This window comes from Dermacentor andersoni, chromosome 2 (genome assembly GCF_023375885.2).
Source record: "Dermacentor andersoni chromosome 2, qqDerAnde1_hic_scaffold, whole genome shotgun sequence".
NCBI classification, from domain to species: domain Eukaryota; kingdom Metazoa; phylum Arthropoda; class Arachnida; order Ixodida; family Ixodidae; genus Dermacentor; species Dermacentor andersoni.
Genome location: NC_092815.1, coordinates 12,770,236 through 12,792,500, shown reverse-complemented (window position 1 = coordinate 12,792,500; position 22,265 = coordinate 12,770,236). Strand labels below are relative to the sequence as shown.

General features: G+C 44.2%; 2 protein-coding genes across 3 annotated transcripts in view; both read right to left on the bottom strand.

The window, feature by feature from the left end:
- Positions 1 to 9,403, bottom strand: part of LOC126542988 (uncharacterized) — a 30,110-nt gene extending 20,707 nt beyond the window's left edge. Inside the window, exon 1 of one of the 2 annotated variants that reach the window (XM_050190130.2) lies at positions 9,111 to 9,403. In XM_050190130.2, coding sequence (XP_050046087.1) covers positions 9,111 to 9,162 — 52 coding nt within the window. In that variant the 5' untranslated portion in view covers positions 9,163 to 9,403. Of the gene's footprint in view, positions 1 to 2,423; positions 2,566 to 9,110 lie in introns of those variants that run through there. The other variant, XM_055077531.2, reaches the window with a different exon arrangement.
- Positions 9,404 to 10,860: 1,457 nt separating this feature from the next.
- The window catches only part of Tmtc4 (Transmembrane O-mannosyltransferase targeting cadherins 4), a 92,184-nt gene continuing 80,779 nt past the window's right edge, over positions 10,861 to 22,265 (bottom strand). Inside the window, exons 14-15 of the mRNA XM_050190113.3 lie at positions 17,698 to 17,995; positions 10,861 to 15,489 (exon numbers count right to left, since the gene is read on the bottom strand). Of these exons, the coding sequence (XP_050046070.1) occupies positions 15,338 to 15,489; positions 17,698 to 17,995 (450 nt within the window). The 3' untranslated portion in view covers positions 10,861 to 15,337. The remainder of the gene's footprint in view (positions 15,490 to 17,697; positions 17,996 to 22,265) is intronic.

The window sequence follows — 22,265 nt, the reverse complement described above, 5'->3', positions numbered from 1 at the left end:
GACTCTTACAGAATACCCCCCCCCCCCCACCTGGTTAACCTCCTCGCATTTCCTTTTAGGACGCTTTTTTAAGTATTCAAGGACTCTAGAGCTACTGTGGTTCGAACAATAGAGTCGAACGGGATGCAATGTGTGTGTGCGCGCAAGGCCTTACTGCCATGCTCGTGAGCAATTTCTCTAAATAAAGGGGCCCAGCTGAACCACTATTTATCGAAGTGGAGAAATGCATTCGAAGTTAAATTAGGCTATTTCAGATATAGTTTGCCGCAAAAACTACTTCAATACGTTCAGCAAAAGCGGAGTTATTGGCAATCAAACCGAGCATGCCCACAGCGCTCCGCTTACCGAGCGTCACCGTGGCACGCACTTCAAATTTTATTTTGAATGTTCACGCAGACACCACTATTTTCGATTTTGGCGCCTACGATGCACCAAACGTGCCAAACCAACACCACCTAGACAAGAGAAGGCCTGAGCGCTCGGCGAGTGACGTCACGGAGAGGAGGCCGGCGGCATGCTCGGGGATACGGGTTGAACGAAGGAATCGCGCACTTACGTGCAACGTTAACCAGAGCGCAGTTATAGTTTTTTTTTTTAGGCATAGTTGAACAGATGGCCCGCAGAGCACAGAGGGCGTTCCAAGGTTATGTTACTTATGCGAAAGTATTTACGCGCTACTTTATTAAAAATCCCCTCCATAAAAAAGGAAATGGTTCAACCTTATAATTGAGAACGAATTTCGGGTACACCATGACAGGGAGCATCGCTTATATTGAAAAGTCACATAGCTGCCTTCTTCTTCAGAGTAGCTTCGACCCTTAAAGGTGGGTCGACTGCGCCCCAACGACTGTGGACGGTCCGATTGGACGAAGGTTGGACAGCAGTTTTGCCTCCGCTAGGGATCTAGGGAGGACAGAGGCTTTTTAAGCAGCAGTTTGTCGGCTGCTAGGAGTGTGCTTGGTGCTTGGAGCTTTGTGCTCGTATGCTTTTTGCAGTCATGCTAGGCTGTTGAAATGTATCGCTTGTTTTAATGTAAATACTGTAGATAAATCCTGTACTCCTAGTTCTCGATGAGAGCAAGTTCCTCCCTACAACCATGTCCCAAGCGTGGGTGAGTTGGATGATGGCATGGGCCAGCTACCATATAGTTCATGCCCGACTACAAACCTAATAACTGGATGCCAGTGGTGAGATCGTCCTACAACTCTAATAGCGGACACAGCGGCCGCGTCGGCTGCTTCGGAAGCGCCGAAGCGAGCTTTTGAAAACGAAAGCTTTCAGTCCCACCTGCACTGCGGTTCTGATTAAGTGGTGAGGCTTTACCGCTTTGAGTGTCTGCTTGAGAGCATTTGAAAGTACTATAATAGGTAGTGGCTGTCTTTGGAAGCGTGCAGCATGATAGGCTACTGCTCGGTGCCGCAGTGCCGGACGTACGCAACGGAGCCCGGTATCAGCCTTATTCACACGTAGCCGCAGGACAAGGAGCTGCGTGAAGCTTGGCTCGCGAAACTTAGAACCGGCAGACAGCCATCAGCTACAACTCGGGTATGCAGCAAGCACAGACGCGAGGCAGATCTCTGCTATGGCGCCGGGACTGCGCGATGTTCGGTGAGTAGCAGAAAACGCACACTGAGACGCGCGCCCGCTGCCCGGCTAATGTTATGACGGTTTGGTCTATGAACTTTTCGATGCTAGATACTGGCAAGTTGACTGGAAAGGAAATGGAGCGGTAAGACGCACACTAAAAAAAAAAAAAGGCAGGGCATATGGTCATGTTTGTGTTATGAATTGATGCACTGGATTACTAAAAAGAAGCAGAGGGAAATCGCAGGCTGAGAAGCCCCATAAACATACAGCGCGACGCAACTTGAGAAATAGCATTGAAATGTCCAAGAATTTAGAAGACAACAAAAGAGTGAATCGTCGCGACGGCACATCAGAGTCGCTGTAGGCGTCGAAGTCTCTATAATGAGTTTATTTTTGAACAGTTCTGATAGCGTCCGCGCAACAATGGTTGCTAGTGTACTGTCAAATGCTCATATGCTGCGGCCTAAAGCTCACGGCACGATGCGAAAACACGCTCACAGCGAAAGCAAAACAATGCGCGAACATTCATGCAGACGCGCAGTCGGTCGCTGCGAACCCGCGCGATCGCTGCATTGAGGCTTCATTCTGCTATGCTCCATTTGGTTATACAGACAGCCCACTACAAGAACATATTTCACATAGTTTACTCTCAGCGTATGCTACACCTTTCAGGCATGAAGCCGGTTCGTGAGACTTCATCGTGGCGACCGCGCGCAGTGGCGTTCACTGTACGTATTCGGTAAAGAGATAGCGTCTGTAAACGATTCTGTGCTTTCAGTTTGCCCAAGATTGTTACATCGACAGTCAAAAACGTCCCTCGTTTTGAGAGTACTTACATAAATGTCCAGGAGGGCTGCCGCGTGATCCCTCATACTACGCAAGGGAGGCGCTTCTGACAGATGGCGACTCCGTAACTCCTCGCCCCCAATAGCCTTGAAAGAAAGGGCGTTAGCCCTTGAATGTCGGCAAGAGTGAGTACCACTCGTTAAACAAGAGAGAGATTTAGAATTGTGGCCCCAAGCGTTTTGGGGCCCCAAGAAGATACCGGGCCACAACTGAGCATGCGCAGAACGCAAGGCAGCCCTGCGTTTTTACATTAGGGTCAACCCAACGACCCTAAACTCGAAAAATAGCGTGGTTTCCCAAGCCGCCTTTCGCGCGGGCAACAAGCAGTTGCGTGAAAGCCAAGAGAGACATACGAGCCGCAGTCATCCAGAGCTCGGATCGCTCAAAGTTATGGCGCCAAGCAAGACTGGCCACCACAGGGGAAGGAAAAATACAGGAGGAAGCATTATGACCTCTTGCATCGAGATCACGGAGCAATAATCGAGATTCGCTGAGACGTTTGGTTTACAGCAGCCACTAGGTTTTATTCGGTGCGCGTTTGTTCGCGCTGCCCTGCCCTGCCGTACCAACCGCGTACTTTGACGCGAGATAGCGCGCTGGGCCAGCAGGTTGGCTTCAATCGCGTTGCGGTATGCTCCCTTCTTTTATGCGAAGCATATTACTAGAGCTCAACCCAGCTCCTCAGGCGCGGCGGTGTCGCCTTCAATACCACGTGACACCGTGACGTCACGACAGAGGAGAAACGGGGCTCCAACTCGCGCCGTCGCTCGCGGCGTCGCGGCGGTATATAAGCAGCTGCGCTTTTTCTAGGTGGCTTTGGCTCAACTCATGCAAGATGGGCTGGGTGGGAATCGAACCAGGGTCTCCGGAGTGTGAGACGGAGACGCTACCACTGAGCCACGAGTACGATGCTTCGAAACGGTACAAAGGCGCCTCTAGTGAATGCGGTGTTGCCTTAGAAACGAGCTGTTTCTAAGGCTCAGGCGTGCGTCGCTTGCTCAGGCGCACATTTCGTTGCCGCGCCGAACGCTGCGTTGCTCGACGCTCACCGCGTCCAATGCGGGGCGCGTAGTCGCTGCGCCGTAGCCCATTGTCTTACACCCCTTGGCGGGTCGACGGGAACGCTGTCGCGTTCCACTCTTGAAGGCGAAGCAGAGTAACGCATGAGTTGTTTCTTCTACTAGCCGAACCAAATATAGCCAAGCAACAGCAGTTCACCAGGCTAAACAGTGGTTCAACAACTAAAATAAAGGCTAGTATGCTTCGCATCCTGGGCTTAACCTTAGCTAAGCCACAGCCATTTTTTTTTCCTTCCTCCATGCTGGCCACAAAGCTTCGTATGCGCGGTCGTGTCTCACTCCAACTTAAATCGGCATACAACAGTTGGTTGCAGAGCAAAGTTGCCATGTTCCGTGTGATTTTCGGCATATTTAGAGGCAAGGAACGCAGCACAACACAAGAGGACGCTAGCTGAGATCGGGTCGGCGCAGAAAATTGTCAGGTAGAGACCGCACCGAGGTAGAGTCAGAAACGTGACAAGTTGCTGCTTCAAAATATTTGCCAAATAAAGAACGAAGAGCAAAATACACTAATCTCGATTCGATTCGTGATAGGAAAGTTAGGATAGCTTGGAGTACATATTTTGCCCCGATTTTAGAACAAGCACCATATACGCTGCTGGCGACGTTTGGACATAGCTTAATCAGCTCCGAAAGCTATTTTGTATGTTATCTGAAGCTGTGGCCAAACTTCATGTCGTCCACCCAGTCACCGTCTACGATACATCCCGAAACAGAGGCTTGCTAAGCCGCACCGGCGTCATACACACGCGCAGGCAACGGAGGCAGTTAAGGCAAGCAATGGACGCGTCAGCACGTGATCAAACATGGCAGCTCCCGCGGGATCACGGCGAAAAGGGTCAATACGGAATGTTCCAGGACACTGTTCCCTGCGAAATCTAGCGGAGTCGCAGTCGTCACCACGCTTGGACTTCTAGCGTCGTCTGCTACTCATCATCGTGAATACGTGCGCGTACGGCGGTGGTTCCTCGTCACTGCACTTACGTTGTCGTGGCGCACTGATAATGATTTGTCGGCCCATTTTTGACGATGAATTGCAGCAGTTGGCCACCTACAGTGTCTGCGCTGCAATATCGTGTTTCGCTGTGCACCGTGTGCTGCGTGTTCGGTCGCCTGCTCCGTTGGCCGCAGACATCCCGATTTTGTTGCTGCCCAGCGGGTTAGGCATGTCACCGTTCGATGCCATTCTCGGTAAACTACGTGATCGATGCGGCGCGTTAATGCATGCACTGCTTTAGCGGCATTGCAGCAAAATGCGGTCTGGAACGGCTGATACAATGGCGGACAAAATCAGTGGGCAGAAATTACGTAATCTTGCGCTGCAGTGTTGACCTTCGCAAGGAAATTTTATTTAAACTTGATTACTTTCACCGTGACACAGCTCATCCCTGCATGTCAGTCGGCTCGGCGCATACCCCTTTCTATTCTTGGCACCTGCCGTACATGCCGCGAGCGCACTGCACGGGCGATGGTTCGCCCATCGATGAAAATTGGCGCTCTCGCGCAACGAGCGGCGACCTTTGCAAAGACCTTCAAAGTGTTTTGTTCTATGAACGCGTCCTACGTATTCAGAACTAAAACAAAAAAATTGAGAAGGTTTGCCGGTACTTGAACGCACACCGCATCAACACACACAAACGAAGGCACAATAAAATGCTCACAGTCTTTCCGGCGTTAATTTTCTTTCTTTTTATAACATACTATTTTGATAACGATGACAATTAAAGTGATGTTTTCGGAGTCGTTTCCGGTAGTGTGAAAGTGCGGTGATCAGAAACTGTCTTATGCTAGCCTAAAGAAACATCAAAATTGTGCCTGAGGAAGTCGTGATGAGATTTATTTGCAAAAAAAAGAAAAAAGACAAGGAATAGTGTAAAGCATGCGTGAAGACTGAGTGAAGACTGCGATGTTCAAGAACAACCGCTTTCCAATAAAATTATGATAGTTTTCTTGTTAGAAAAAGTTTGGTATATGCAACACCAACTGACTAGAATTATGTGCGAAATCTAAAATTTCTATTCAACTACAATGCCGTTTAGTCGATGTGAAATTTTACCAATCAGCCTTGCGATCGCGTTTCATTTTCAAATGTGTATAGACTTTCATTTACTCGCTCGGCGCGATGTTTTATGGCTCAGTCACGAGTGTAATGACATTCCCTGCTCACGAGGGATGTGGCTATATGAAATTTGATTACATTACAAATCATATTCTGGGGCTTTAGGTGCGAAAACCATGATGGTTATGAGCTCCGCCGTAGTGGAGGACTGCGGTATAATTTTGACCACATGGTTTCTTTAACGTGCATCTAAATCTACGAGCGTTCTTGCATTTCGCCCCCGTTGAAATGCGGCCAGGGTCGAATCAGCGACCTCGAACTTGGCAGCGCCACGCCATTACCACTGTGCTAACACACCGGGTGGTTACATAGATGATACGTTAAATATATTAAATTAGCGAGACCGGACGGCTTCGACACCGATTCAGTAGAGTGGCCAAAGTTTAAATCCTACGCGAGCGGCCGAGCATGAGCAGGTGTTAAGTCGGATAGCCTGTACTGTACGCCTGTGGGATGGCATGTAGCAAACGAATTCGGTACCTACCAGGGTCGTTTAATGTATTTTTCCTGATCCACTTGCTGTGGACTGAGGAGAACAAAAGTTTGCATATTTATCTTCCTTTACGTGGCTGCCACCGAGGCCTGCCCACACACTTCTGTCATCATCTTACGCAGCTGTTAAGACCATGCCCGTAGAAGTCCTGAGGTTGGCCTTGGAGCAATGACTTCACTTCGGCGATGAGCGCGTATTTATTAGGAAACTACCTGCGTTTCAAGAATAACTTCATATGGGGAAAGGAGTGGAAACCTGAGGGCCCAAGGTCGGGAGAGTATGGAGTTTGGCGATTCAAGAATTTCATAACCACAGGAGCTTTCTTCTATTTATTTGCCCCAAATGCGAGTTGTGAGCAGGAGCATTGTCTTGCAGGAGCAGGATGCCTTTTTACAGCATGCCACGCCTGCTGATTTGCATGAATTCCCTCAATTTCAATAGCGTAATAGGTCCCCGTACGGTCGCATCTTTCGACAGGAAAGTTGTCATCACCAGGAGTGACCTGCAGCCGTGAACTCTTGATCACGTCCAGAAACTAATAGCCCGCCTCACCGCGGTGACCATTTTGATAATGTGCCTTAAATAAACAAGACTTACTTTGGAATTAGGATGGACTACACTGTATGAAACATGGGTTCTACATCATGACCCATAAACTAAATCCGAGTCTAAACAATGACAGCTCTATGACTCACAATCACCTTGTGAATATCACTGTCACCAGCTCTTGAAAAAATTGTTAAGGTTTGAGAAAGAGAAACTTAGAGGAAGCTTTAGCTCGGGTGCTCCTATATAAATACATGAAAAGGAGAATTCGTTTTTCTCGGCAACCACTGCACCAAATCTGATGAGGTTTGTTGCATTTAAAAGAAAAACTTAAAATATAGTGACTGTCGGTTTCGAATTTTTGATTAGGTCGTCAATTTTTTAATAAAAATTGGCGGAAATCGAAAATTTTCAGAAAACGAAACTATCAAGTTTACAACTCTGTAACTCAGCAAGAAAAAATCATACCATAGTGAATTCCATCTGATAGTACATCTAAAGCGGACAATACTGATATGTTACACCTGAATCTAGAAAAATTTAGTAATGTGTAGATACAAGTTTTGCAGAACCCTTCTGCACAACGTAAGATTCACGCAAGACATAAAATGACATAATAAATTTGTCCGCTTTCAATGATCTAACGGGTACCATTTATAGAACCACGACATCTGTTTTTGATGCAGAGCTATTAATATCTAAACTTCGTGTTTCCATTTTTTTCAAGCTTTCGAATTATTAAAAAAATTTTAAACAATATTTAGGCCCTAAATCGAAATTCCGCTTCCAACAGTCACTACAATTTAACTTTCTCTCTCAAATGCACCAAATTTCATTAAAATCGGTGCAACGTTATTTAAGAAAAGCGTTTTTGCGTTTTACATGTATTTGAATAGGTCACGTCGGAGTTGGGCCCGAGCTAAAGCTTCCTTTTAAGCCATGTGTTCCGCTAGCTCCATGCTCCCACCCTCCTCAGTCTTCAGACATGTAAAACTAAGAGATCTATTAGGAAAAAGCTGAATGTGTGTTTTTCTTTTTTTCTGATCTATAGAGATACAAGTCTATCACTCCGAAATTTCTCTTGTGTACGCCTAAGTGAAGTAGGCCAGGGGAAATCTTTATTGAATGTTTACCGTAAAACCTAATCGAGTTACAAAGCCCGTCGCTGCGTGCGTGTAATCGTCCTTCATAGCTAGTGTAAAATTATGCAACCAAACTTACTTACTTCACAAGAAGTTACCGTGAGACCCGGAATCGAGCACCGTCCAGGAAAACGTACGGCATTGCAACTAGATATCTTATTTTGTTGTATAGTGCAAGCTGAACAAGGACTACAGGAAGACGGATGTGACGCACACAGCTCTAACTTTGGCTAACTATGGACGACTCTACATTGGTCGAACAGGTAGATGCATAAATGACAGGCTACGAGAACACTATAACAAAGTAAACAACGTGGCTGCCAACGGCTTTCTTGTCATCCATTGCCAGAGGTGCAAATGCAAACCAAGATTTAAAGAAACAGTCATCATGAGTAGAAGCAGGTGTGAGATGACGCCTAGAAGCTAGACACATATAAGACACATAGAAGCTAGACACACATTAACATTTGGTGCCACATGCGTCAGTAAGCCTTCCATTTCATTATCCGCAAAAGAGCTCGATTATCTTTGTTCACGTTGAACGTGTACATGTCTATCAATCTGTGCGGCAAAAAAGCGCTTGCGCGTGGTTCCCTGTTTTTTTGTTCATGTTTACCGAGATTCTACACGTGTATGACGTTTCGATGGTGTATATATAGCGACAAGAACTGGAAATAAATTTATTTTCGAAAGTTAACGCTGTGTGCGTCAGATGTGCCTTTCTGTTGTGCGTGTCGTTCAGCTTGGGCTACAACAAAATAATATATGCCGTACGAACAAGCCCCTATAGCTATCCCCATTGCAACTAGAGATGCTCAAATACTCAAAATTTCATGATCATTAGTTTAGTTCGAAAATGCGCGGCACAAACCTGCGCAGAACGACCCATTAAAAGAATGTGCTCGCAATGTAAGTACGTGTGTTTCGAGAGTCGCCGATATTCGAGTGCATTCTCAACAGTCAGGGTATGGTACAGACGTTGACAAGGGACATTACAGAGAACCTGCTATTACTTAGACGATTTGGGCTTCGCTACCCGTGTGTTCACACGTGCGTCAGGCCTGGATGCACTGCGGGACTCGGAACAAAGCTCACTCACACGCTCCGCCAAGTATTTTAACGTACTCTGGTCGATACTGATCGCATTTATTAGAAGTGTTGGCGTCTCAGCCTGTTCTGGGGAATGAAGAACTTAATACCGCGCCTCCGTAGCCTCTCATGGCTGCACGAGACAGCGCACGCAATCGGCATTCCCGCATGGTTCATGCATACACGACGTCTGCTTGATAATGACTTACAAGGCAGTCGACGCTGAAGGAAATTGAGCACGCGTTCGAAGAGCGAGCTCATGATGCCGCCGGCAAGACACAGTACAATCGAACTGGAGAACGTTCACTGATGCAATTGTTTTATCACAGCGTTTTAGGTAAGAAGTTAACATCGCTACTCTCCTATTTTATGAATATCGCCATGGCATTTAAAGCAACAGCCTGAAACAAACGTTTAAACACTGCAATCTTTAGCTCAACCGATTAATTCAATTCGTCCAACAACGAGTTCAACGCGCGTTTGTTTTTCCATTGTTGCTAGACTACTAATAGCATACGACTGCACATGAAAGGAAAGGGTTCTACCACTGAGTGGCTAAGCGGACAGAATAACTTGCGCGCCTGGGTCAAGTTATCCCGCAGGCACTTTCATATGAATGAAATGAAAATGAGATTACTGTTTATTTAATACTTTACGAATAACGAGGTCGGCTAAACTAGAGTTACTGTATATGGCTAGGGTGGCTAGAAGGGACCCTAATATGGCTCCCGCAGGGAGCCAACAGGTAGCCAGAGTTGAGTTGGCCATAGATCCGCCATCTTGCAATCCAGTTTTGTGCAGTGAAGCCACCTCTCGTTCGCGCAGGGACTAAATTCTTTGCTCAATACTCTGCTCAAGACCACAAAAGGTATTACAGAGGGGATCCATCTCACAAGCTGGTTACAGCCCTGTGGAAACTACACGAATTCTTAGCCAATAGGAAGGCCGAATGCCCCTCGAGATGTGCTCATCCGCGCCGCGTCGTCCGCTCAGCGTCTGCTTGCCATCATGTTACATACTCCGTGGTTGTTGGATTGGCGGAAAAAATGTTTTGACGCCGCAACTATATGCTGTGGTTACATGCATGCGGCAGCAGGGCTTCGCTTTACCTAGGGTTGAGGATTGGGCGAGTTATACGCTTCCCTGCAGTTGCCTTGCAGCCTCCTTAGCAAGCAGTAAGGGCGAATGCACTTACAAATGTTAACCTGTGCCGCAGCGTCTGCTCGGCGTCTATTAGGCGTTTGCTCGCTACCGTGACCACGTTCGTACCATGCTAGAGCGGGGTAGTAAATTAGTGCAACGCCTCCTATAACTTTATTAGTGATGCAGTGAACTGTTAGACTTTTATAGCTTTCCGCATCGTCAACGCACCACCAATGCTGATGCTGTGGCGCCATCTGCTAACTAGAAATCAAACCAGTTTTACGGCTTGGTGCCGTGTCTGCAGTCCTAGCAGCATGAAAACAGCCGATCTCAATTATTACGACAAAACATACCTAACGATTTGACCTCAGCTTGACATTAGACTTGGCGATGACAGATTTTGCCACTTGTTCCTTGCTGACAGGGCGGAGAACCAGTAATAAACGCGAATTCGTATCGAAGAAGTGGTTGGCGCTGTATGGGTGCTGCCATGTTGCCACAGTTGGGGTGGCTTCTCCGCAGTAATTAACGTGACTACGCTTGGTGAATGACAACGCAGCGGCACGTGGGTGCTGGCCACACGTTGCCACTGTTAGTGTGGCTTCTCTGCAGTAATTCAGAGTTCCACGTTACTGCTCTAGGCGAATGGCAATGCAGCGGCACGTGGAAAACAGAAGCCCAACTCTGGCTTCTGCAGGAGCCATACGCAGTGCCTCTGGGCTAAACTGCACTTTTGTGCACTGCGCGGGTGCCGGCCACACGTTGCTTTATACTAACAGCTTGCTGGCTAAGGGACATGAGCGACACCACTGCACGTTTTGTTACACGAATATTTTATTCTGCAGGAAACATTTTAAATACAGTTGTGCTTCAACACACGTCTACCATGTTAACAAAGTGCAACACATTGTTTTGAGCACACACACAGTCGAGGTGGGCAACAGACAGCAACATCAACAGTGATATGTGCAAGTTTTATGATTGTGCATTTCTGACATCAATCAGGGTGATATGTGCAGGGATCTAACATTAACATTCTTTTTTTCTTGCAGGAGGTATTAATATCTCCTTAGTGGAGGGACGTCAAACAATCTTCTATTGCTACTTGGACTCTTTTTACAAAATAGTTCTGGCTTTTCACGGAAGGATCATGCAGAAATTCTGGTAAACACTTCATTTGATTATTACAGCTGTATAACACAGACACTGACAGCTTGATAATGTGACAATGGAATATGTAGCTATGTATGTGACACACAACTAATGATACAAAAAAGTATAGAAGAAGAACATGAAGGCAATACTAAATGCAGACGTGCACAAATAACGAAATGTCTAAGATTTAAAGGCAAGTTTACCGACACAGTTCATGAACAAAAGCATGGATTTGAATATGATACCCAACACAATCATAAGAGTGAATGCTAAAGTTAACAGTATGCAGATAAATTCTACATATAAAAATTCCTCGCAATACACTTTTTTTCTTTAGTGGCCAAAACAAAACATCCAAACAAGACAAGGAAGATGGAAGCTTGAAGCATTGGTGGAACAAGGAATGTTGCTGGAGTGACAAGTCTACTTCGGGTCCCTGACAACGACAAGTTTCCTTGTGCAAACTTTGTTTCCAGTGACATTTCTTGTTCCAATACTGCTTATCACTTCAAAACAAAACATGGCACACATGAACGCAGCAGAGCTCTTGAAGGGCAGAAAAACATTTTGCTGCATGCAAAGGAATAAAAACATACCGCAACTTTTCAAACTTTGAAGCAGCGCTTGAGCATTACAGAAATCACATCGTTCTTCACGTTAGTTTTTCGTGCAGTCATAGCACACACATTGCTTGTGCTGCCATTAATTCGGGTGCAACAGTTCTTTTTCATTTAAAAAGGAGTGAAGAAGTGAAAGACTTGGTTACATTTCTTAGGATCAGGAGGCTTAAGGAGGGCCGACTTCTCGTACCCAATTACAAGGTTACTTGGCAGCAAGTTGTTCCAAGCATAAGTTTTATGCTGCAACATCATTTTCTTGTGTCTAAGAGCAGAGCTTGTGTGAGGCACAGTCAAGTAATCTCAAAACAGCATTGAGTAACTAGCTATGAAAGAAAAGCTGAAGCCTAAGGTGCTTCCTCAATGACTGTCCATCATCACCAGCCACTTTCCTATCACTTCAGCACTTCTTATGCAGTGAGTTACAAGAGTCAAAAATGAAAACAAACACACACAGCTTCATCTGCAGATAAGCTGTTGTTACAGCCACAAAGAGTTTCAATATAAGCAGAAGCTGCAGAGGATGATTTACTACTTGACATCAGTATGGGAGAAACCCCAAGTTAAATAGCAACACCAAATTGGTTCAGATCAGTGAAGCAGTCTTTAAAGATGCGATCTGCAGTCACTTGGTAAAAAGGAGCTGATTACGAGCAAAAAGAATGTAGGCTAATGTTTTGTTTCTTGAATTTGGCACCTAAATAGCAATGCCAGCAGTTGAGTGAGGTGTCAAAGACTTCAAAACATTTTTGTGCGCTTAGGCTATTTTTGTATAGAAGAATTCTCAAAGCTTGCTAAGTTCCATCTTTGGTTCCATTACAATCTAATGCACTTATTGTTTGTCAAATCCCAAGCAGAGGCTGACAAAATTCCATGACACCATGGGGACAGAATGTGGGAACTACAAGGTGGCACTTGTAGGCTCATCTGTGGTTCATTTTTACATCTTTTCTAGCCAATCCTACACTCATGTTCATATCTGAAAAGTGATTCAGAACGATGGGCAAATCAAGGTACATACATATGCCCTCAATCTAAGTGCTTTTTCAAAGATGACCCTGTACCTATGCACTCAGTTTGACATATATCATCAACCTACACTTGCAATTTCTGGCAATTTTTGTATTCCAGAAACGTATTTATCAAACCAACTAAACTTGGTATTTCTCTTTAAGCAAATAAATGCTTGGCGAATTGCAGTAAACTTACAGCCAATACTCAAAGGATGTCAGAAGCCATTTTGCATGTCTCTCTTTATGTGAAAGGAAGAATAGTTAAAGGTGCACTATCATGTTTGTTTATGCACCTTCTCTTTCTTACACTATTTACATATTACTTTGACCGCTGGTATAACTTTACGTTAAGGGCTCATCAATAATTTAATAATAATTACTGATTCTGCTGAGTAATTACAGCATCCAACAGCTAAGTCGCATTTACACCCCTGAATGGAGAGCAACTTTTGCAGCATTATTGCTTTTGGACATCTGAGAAGAAGGTCATCAACAATGTTCCCGTATCACAAACTACTGAGAAGGTTGAGATCAGGACGGGACATTCACTCCCTCCATTATGCTACTGTGCTGCTAACATCAGTACTTCTGTATGAAATGGCTCGGCGAGCTATATTGTCATCTCATTTCCCTTTTGTTTTGAACAAAAGCTTTACTACAAATTCATATGAGAAACATAACAACATTAATTGCAGGCAGCATATGAATCAGCAGAATTGATGCATTAAAACTGTAAAAAAAAAATGTTTGCGGGCTGTTGTGTAGCAGACAGACGTACTAGATCCAGCTGCAAGAAAAACTGATACTTCAGAACTTTACAATGGGCGGACATGCAGTGCATGGCACATATTCTGTAACATCACAATGTAGTATATACACGTATATTACACACAAATAAAGACCACATGCACCCAGAACAGCATAAAAGCATGTACAGTGCTCACGGACTAAAGTGTTTTAATTTAGGGCTAACCAATGAAAAAACTTTTGTTTTCACCTTCTGCAGTGCGTGTAACATCAGCGCAGTTTTGGCTCTTGTACTTAAGTCAAAATATGCATCAACTTTAGTGACCAGATTCGTAGCGACATGACATGGTACCCTTGAGTAATTAGACATGTGGAGTGTAACATTTAAAAGAATTCCTGTTACACTTCATTCCATGAGCATAGTACTTTATTAAATGTTAGAACACACTAAGATACCATGGGATAGAAAAGCCTTTTGCTCTGAAAATCACAGGCAAGAACCTCATCTCAGTCATCTTGAGCACAGCATATATTTCATGTGCTCCTTTGCACTGGATTCGACATAATGGTATACAACTTTCACTGTGATGTCCAAGTAAAACGCATTCTTTAAAACACCTAAACTAGATTGGTTCCTCAGGCCACTGCAGATCTGGCACTTCTTTTTCAAGCACACTTGTTCAGCTTCACAGATGTGCGCATTTTTGGTGCAAGAAAGCAAGACTAGCAGATTTCACTGGTTTATCTGCAGCAGGTTCTACTGTTACACTGGGTTGTTTCAGATCAACTTGCTCTGTATCCTGGGCACTCTCTTGCTCTTCACTGTCTCGGCGTGGATTCAGTTATAAACTCAATGTCACCTACTCAGGGGACAGATATGCGTGGCTTTAGGTTATGTAAACATTGGTGCACAACATCCATTTTTTTTTTTACATAATGACTGTATTTTCTGTCTGTGCAGAAGAGCTCAGCTATTTCACGCAGTGCAAGATGCAGAAGTGGCAACACAAAAATTACCATACGTTGATAAGCTTACAAAATCAGCAGAAACTGGATAGTGTTTCTGGAACCAGCAACACATAGCAACTTCTGCCAGGATTTCCTCTTGAGCAGTTTACTTTGCCACTGCCAAATTTGCCTAATGAAATGACAGTGCTCGCTTGAGTATTTGTGCAACTGCTGCAGAGCAAGCAACAGAAATCACCATATATGTTATAATAACTTAGAATGTGTAAGAAAAGGCCGCATAAGAAATTTTGGTGCAATACCATGTACGCATTTCAATATGGCTCTGCACTCTAGAAGGAGCAGGCTAATAAAAATAATGCAGAAGGTGTCATTTCCTTTTTTTTTTAAGTCTCCCACTTGGATTAGCCATCAGTGATTTATAGCCACATTTCTAAAGCACCTAAAATGGCATCAATGAGCTGAACTGAGAAGCTCGAAATTATTATGTTAGTTTTAAGGGACAAATAGTGCACTATCCAAGTGATTTCTAGGAGACTTAACAGCAGTTCACCTGGCATAAAATTTCTGATATCCGCACTAGCCCATCCATATGAGATTCTTTACGTCTAGTCACAAGATTCACAAGTGGTCATGGACATCATCACTGGAAATTTGTCGTTAATTTGTCATTTGTGTGGCTAAATTTGTAGAAAAAGGTCAGTGAGACACTTGCTAAACTGAGCCAGCAATACGTATAGCTTGTGACACAATGCAATGAGCATATCCATGGTCATTCAATTGTAAACCACTGGATCAACGTTTTGTTTCAACAGGTTGCAGCCTCGTTTGTTGCAGCAGCATGTTCAGGTTGTCACGGGCACTTTTCAGGTCAGGATTGAGCTTCAATGCGTATCGGTAGCACTCCTCTGCCTGGTCGTATTTCTTCCAGCGGTGGTAGAGCACACCTTAGTGAGAAATGAAGCCAGAAACGGAGAGTCTCAACATCTCGAAATACTGGATTTTGGAATATCTAGCAGAAACTTTTATATGAACTATGCCGCCAAAGGACCAACCTCAACATGGGTTATAGAATGCAACAAATACTGTCAACAGTTATGGTTCTCAGCAGGCTAAATGGCAATTAAGGTTTGGCATCTGTGTTACGTCTCATGTTAAATGTCTGGGAAATGGAGGAACAACAGATATTCCAAAAGGATGAAGGGCTGATTACAGAAGTGGGGGAATAGTTGACAAGGTAATGGCATTTTTGTTGCCTTATTGATGGAGCTTTAAGGTGCCAAAGCAACTCTTCGCCTGTGAAAGACAGTATAGCCTAACCAACTGAAGTTCTTTATTGTGCACTTAAACCTAAACCTGCAAAGTGCCACCTTGTAGTTCCCACATTCTGCTCCCATGGTGTCATGAAATTTTGTCAGCCTTTGCTTCAGATTTGACAAACAATAAGCGCGTTAAGGAAACGTTAAGCAGCTCAAACTCTTGTTCTTGCGTAGTTCAAAAAGGCATATCATCACTTAGCAGGTGAACAGCATATCCAAATGAATGATAAGTTATCTTTGTTTCGCTATGTGCAATTCTTAGTGCAAGGGCTTGCAAAGGCTTATGGCAATAGATTAAACTAAGTGTTTAATGATAAACAGTGAGCAATTGGCAATTGTGTATAAACAACTACAGATGTCAATCTGTCGCACTGCTGCCTTACCAGCTCGCACACCAAGGGTAAAATTCCCAGAAACGTCCATAAGATTTGCCCTTTCCAATGCTAGCAACACATGCTGTCACACTTACAGAGCTTCAGAAAGTCAGCATTGTGCACTTAAACATGACAATATTTCTAATCAGCCGGTTCTGCAGTACACTTCCTGAAAAGGGCCAGCATTCAGCGAGCACACCCATACGTATGAAACTTACTAAACCTTTTATGATTGTGTACTTGAGTGCCACTTCCTTTACCATAAAACAAGGATTAAAAGAAGGCACACGAATAGAAAAATGCGCAATCTGACGCCGCATACAGCTCGGCACTTGTCTCGTCTGTGAAGTCCCCTGAAATATGTAGCTTTGCAGGCTGATCTCAGTGTACTGCGTTTTCAAATCTGTTGTGTCACTGAACGATTGAAAAATAATGTGTACCAAGCATGCAGGATGATGAGGCCACATTTGCCATTGTGGAAACATAGCCACTAGTAGCACACACTCCAACGCAAAGGGGCGTGCGGTCACTTAGATGGGAAAAGAGGGGACCATGGCCTCCGCAATCATCCGCCGTTGTGTTATGGCAACCCTAAACATTAGAACCTGCCTGCTAGGGAAGCAATCGGCATTGGCATCATGGGCATAAACTCAAAGCTGCCTCGTCAATACACAATGTATCTTTCTATAGATAGGCACATTTCAAACATTTTGCTCTGTGATAACCATGGAATCTAGCATTAAATCACGTTTAAGCATGTGTCAAAATTTACAAGGAGAGCAGATGCTTTTAGCTACCGGGGGCCAACTGGCTTTATGCCTGTAGTGCGATTCCCTCCCCCATAGCCCTTCAGATTGGTTGCAAGCTAAGACTGTCATGTGGTCATAGAGTCCTGTATGCTTGGACCGAGCGAAAGAGTGAGGCAAGAATGCCAGGACTGGAAAGGCCCAGTGAGATTTTGGAGCAGATGACTGCCAGCAATGGCCAAGGGAGGGCCACAAGTAAATGTGTTGCTCCTCTCTCTTGTCATTACCTGCATTTTGTTCGCTGTACGACCCAAATGAACATCTTGGGTCACTACTGGCCCACCTCAGCCTGCATCCCAGCGATACCTGCGGCTTGTAATAAACTTTGCTTTGGGCAAAGTATGTTTGTGTTGTGTTTGCTACTTGCTTTTGTACCATCAAAGCGCAGGCACGCAAATTAAGTGCTCCGGGGTTGGCCAGCAACCATAAACTTCAGACGATAAAAAGAGCCATAGTTAGAACCCAGTACACAATTAGTACATCCCAAATATGTTTGCCACAAATGTCCTGAGTGAACTGGTTAAAGCTCTTCGCATATGGAGTGCAGAAGTATTCTTTCAAATTCAATATGTATGGCGTTCTGAGGTGCTCACTTAACCAAAAGTAATGCATTAAAAAGGTTCCACCGTGCCACCTTGAATTGAGGAGCAACTTACCAAGGTTGGTGTGATAGCTGGGATTGTCCAGTTTAAGACGAATGGCTGCCAGGAAGTGCTGCTCAGAGCGCTGATATTTTCCTGCCTTTCCGAGAATGTTGGCCAGTTGGAAATGAAGGGCAGGTTCGTGGGGGAGGTGCCTCAAAGCCTGGAGTGCGGCACGCTCAGCATCGGATGCGTGACCTCGTTGGTCCAGCATCAGGACGAGGTTGTTCCATGAGACGAGGTGTGTTGGTCGCTGCCGAGTAGCATTGCGCCATGCACGATAGGCATCTTCATACCGCTTTTGCTCTAGGTACTGTAAAGAAACAACAACACAGATGCGTCACTCTGATTCAGTGGTGAAATAAGCACATTCAAACTCGCATCTGCAAAATGCACTTGCTACAGCTAATGCCTGAAAACACATTTCAAAACTACTACCAGAAGTTGGACCCCTGGCACTCAATTTCATCATTTGGAAGTTTTACTACACTAGAGGATGGCATGAGCATGGTCAGACATTGTAATACTGAGCTTTCATGCCTTTTCTTCATTGCTACAAAAATTTTGAGGAGGCTGATGCTGGGCAAACATTAAATGGGCTTGGGTGAGGGCAGCTGAGAAGTCAGTGGCATTGATTTGCAGCAAACAACACAAAGCACAACAGCTACCTAACATAATATATTGGCACCTGCTGGACTTTCACCCTTTCCACTTATAATAATGAGAGCATGCGCTAGGGCCACATCCTTTGTCCCCCATGTAGAGAGAGAGAGAAAGCTCTTTAATGGAATGCAGAGAATTGTGTCGCCATGTGTGAAGTCGCCTGCATGCTACTCTGCATGGGGGAGGGAATGAGGGATTTGAAAGGACAAGGTGTGCACAGGATCACCACCTAGTCAATGCCACTGGCCACTTCATTACATTCCAGTGGGTTCCACGACACTGTGGCTTTCACAGAAATAAGATAGCAAATGAAGCTGCCTTCAGAGCTCTTCAGTACAAGAAATACATAAATATATACTTTACAAAAAAGTGGTGCATCAGCAATGATGAAAAGTCATGCTAATGCAGAAAGAAACCGCTTCTGGACCCAACCAATTCACACCTGGATTTGAGATCAAAGCTTCCTCTCTAATGACCTGATATGCTTCTCGGCATCAGTGGTGCCTGAAAATTTTTGTACATTTCGTTTTCATAAAAGGTTATTTCATTTCTATAGGCTGGGCACTCTAACAGGATATGCTCTAGCACTTCTAATGCCCCGCATTTGTCACAGTAGGGATTGGTAGAACATCCAAGTCAGCACAAATAACTGCTTATAAATTCAGCATGCATGCAGAATAATGCTACCACTGACGGCCGACTATGAACACACTTATTCAATCAATGTCTCTTTTAGGACTCTTACCAACGTCTTTTTTCAGGACTGCCTGAACGATGCATTGGCAGAGTTGTGATGGTTTACCACTCCAGCCTTGACCTTCTCTATCCGAGAAATGCCTAATGAGAACAACACGGAATCTCCGGGATTTGTGACCACAGGCTACAAGCGCTAAGTTGCCGTTTTGCTTTGTTATAGGTATGCATTCAGTCCTATTTGGGTAGTGTTGTTGTACTTGAGTGGCTGTTGATCCCCTTTGGCTGTTTGAAGTGTTTTGCTCATGCAAATGAAAACTGCACCATGGGCATGGTGCCATGGGCATCTCAGTGTCTATTGTGCTCGTATTTCATTTATTTTACCCTCAAGGTACACAGTACATTATAGAGGGGAGGGGCTAAGAGAATACAAAGTGAACATTGGTAAAAGTAACTCAAACAAAATAAACAACAACAGTAACGATTCCAAATTTTGAGTTGACATCTGATGATAACAAATAGTGGTACAAAAGGTACAAATACAAATGTGACGTACATGATGGTAAAGAGGTTCAGAAAACATACTATGTACAGTGGATTTACAAAATGCATTGTTAACTTTTTTGATCATGATGCTGATGAAAACGCTGCAATAGAGAAAGGTACATACACATAAGCAAGACAAATGGTAAGTATATTACAAAAGTTCATTTTCATGTGCATTTCTAAACATAAGTGGATAAATTATGTCTGTTAATGAAGGGGATAAGCTGTTTCAGTCTTTGCTAGTCATTGGTAAGAATGAATTCGCACCCATGATAGTATTGACATGCGGTATGCTAACTTTCTGATTATGATCACAGCGAGAAGAAATGAAAAGTGCTGGCCTGATCCAAAGAGTGTGTAAAAAGGTGTTATCATAACATAAGATAACATAAGATAACATAAGATAACAGCACAAGATAACTCCATTATAATAAGTTCTTAAACTTAAAGTTGAAGGAAGAAGTACTGTGTAATGCTAGCAAACTAAAGAACGTCGAGCCCAAAGTATAGATAGAGGACGACTTCTCACAGAAAGTACAATTGGCCCGCAAGAACGTTGAGAAATTTTTCTAAAACCAAATGCAAGGGAATCGAATGCTTCACAATCAGGTTTAACAAACTTAGGCTGCATGGCAAGGCGTTCAAATACAACGCAGTCTTAGGTAAGGTAATCAAGACAGCCGTACAGGAGGTGCATCTTCCTAAATGACAAGGGCCATTGCGCAAGTCAAAGCCACACGGAAATTGTCCTCTTTCTGTGCTGCTCACAAGTTTCCACAGTATTCTTCCTAAACTAGACGCAGTGAAAAGTATGATACACACATACACCGTGTATATTATTATCAGCACAGAAACATGGCTGACCACTGATATCCCGAATGGTGAACTATCCCTCCCGACTAACTTGACAGTTTTTCGCAGATAGCAGCGATTGCAGAGGAGAAGGTAAATGATCGCTACACAGAATGATTATCAGCCATCACCTATGCGCACTGACACTACTGTATGTTATGTTTAGACATAAAGGCATCACATACATTGTAGCAGCCAGTCAGACTTCACTGATCATTTGCATGACTCATTAAAATACATGTTCAGCATGCATCCACAATGCGTTCTAATACTAGGCGGCAATTTTAATTACCCCAATATAAATTGGACGATGTCCTCTGTGAACCTTCGACTAATCGTCACGAGTGTTCCCACTTTCTTCACACAATAAACATGCTCGATTTGGTCCTGCTGGTACACGAGCCGACTAGAGGCGAACATATTCTTGATTTGCTATTCATAAATACACCAGGCAAAGCTCATACAAATGCACTTCAGGAAATTAGCGACTACAGACTTGTTCCCTATACACTTCCGCTGTTCCTCGGAGCAAGATCTACTGTCACAAAAAAGATACTAAACTATTCCAGATCCGACACTACTAAAATGAAACGAATGCTGGATGAGTTTGCCCCCATGTTTGAAGTCATGTTCCATACCTGGGCAACAAATGACAACTGGATCACCTTCCGCAACAAAATGAAAGAAATTGAACTTGCTTGTATCCCTAAAATAACCATTAAAACCAGAACAGATGCGCCATGGTTCACACGAGAAGTTAAGGAACTCCTTAATAAGGAAAAGAGAGCATACCAAACAGCAAACAAAACAAACCCTGACAGTGATTGGCAAAAGTACAAACAGACGCACGCTACTGCTGAGACAGCAATTAATGAAGCTAAAGACAATTTCTTTAATTTTATGTTACCTAGCTTGTTAAAAACAAACCCTACAAATGTTTTGGCAAGTGATTAATCCCAAAGATGAACACACAGTTCCTTTAATAAACGATGAAAGCGGTAACGCTGTACCCGCGGAACCCACGGCCGATGTCTTTAATAAATACTTTTTTGAAAATTTCACACGTGAGTCACCTTTCCAGGCTATTCTTCAAGGCACTAATTCAGCTCTTCGTCACCCATCATGGAAGCACAAGCATGGAAGCACAAACAGGATGACAGGCTCATGCCGTATTTTCTTATTCGTGCAGTTTTTGGCCATTTTCACGAGCTGCGGTCGGAATCCTGCAGCCTCTGACGGTGTCTTTAACAGCACTTCTTCGACAATTGCTTTTTCCAGGCGCGCCAATGAGACACAGTCCCACTCGCCAATGATCGAACATCCTGGCTTCGCCATTTGGAGCGCACCTGACGCTTTTCCCAAATACTGTCAGAACTGCCACCTAGGCACAGTGATGTCCACACTGGTAATATCGCCAAGCATAAAAGCCAACTTCACCTGTGTCGTCACTAGTAGGCATAGAAGCACAAGCTGGATGACAGTCTCCTGCCATATCTTCTTATTTGTGCAGGTTGGTCGTTTTTCCATGCTGCCTACCTAATGCTTCAGGTCTGAAGACTGCTTTATAATTGTGCTTCCATGCCCAGGAGCAGTGTTTGATCCATTTTGCAATTTACTCTTGTTTATGAGTGGTAACATAGAGCAAAACCTTGGTCCCGATGAAAAGGTTATGTCCAAACTGCTTAAAATAGTAAAAGAAACAAACGCCTGTTGTATCCGCATTGAAACAAACCAATCAAGTATGTCACCGGCGATAGAAGAGCTTAAACGTTCACAGCAGTCCATCACAGCCAGCATCACTGATATTAATGATCGCCTGCAAGATCTAG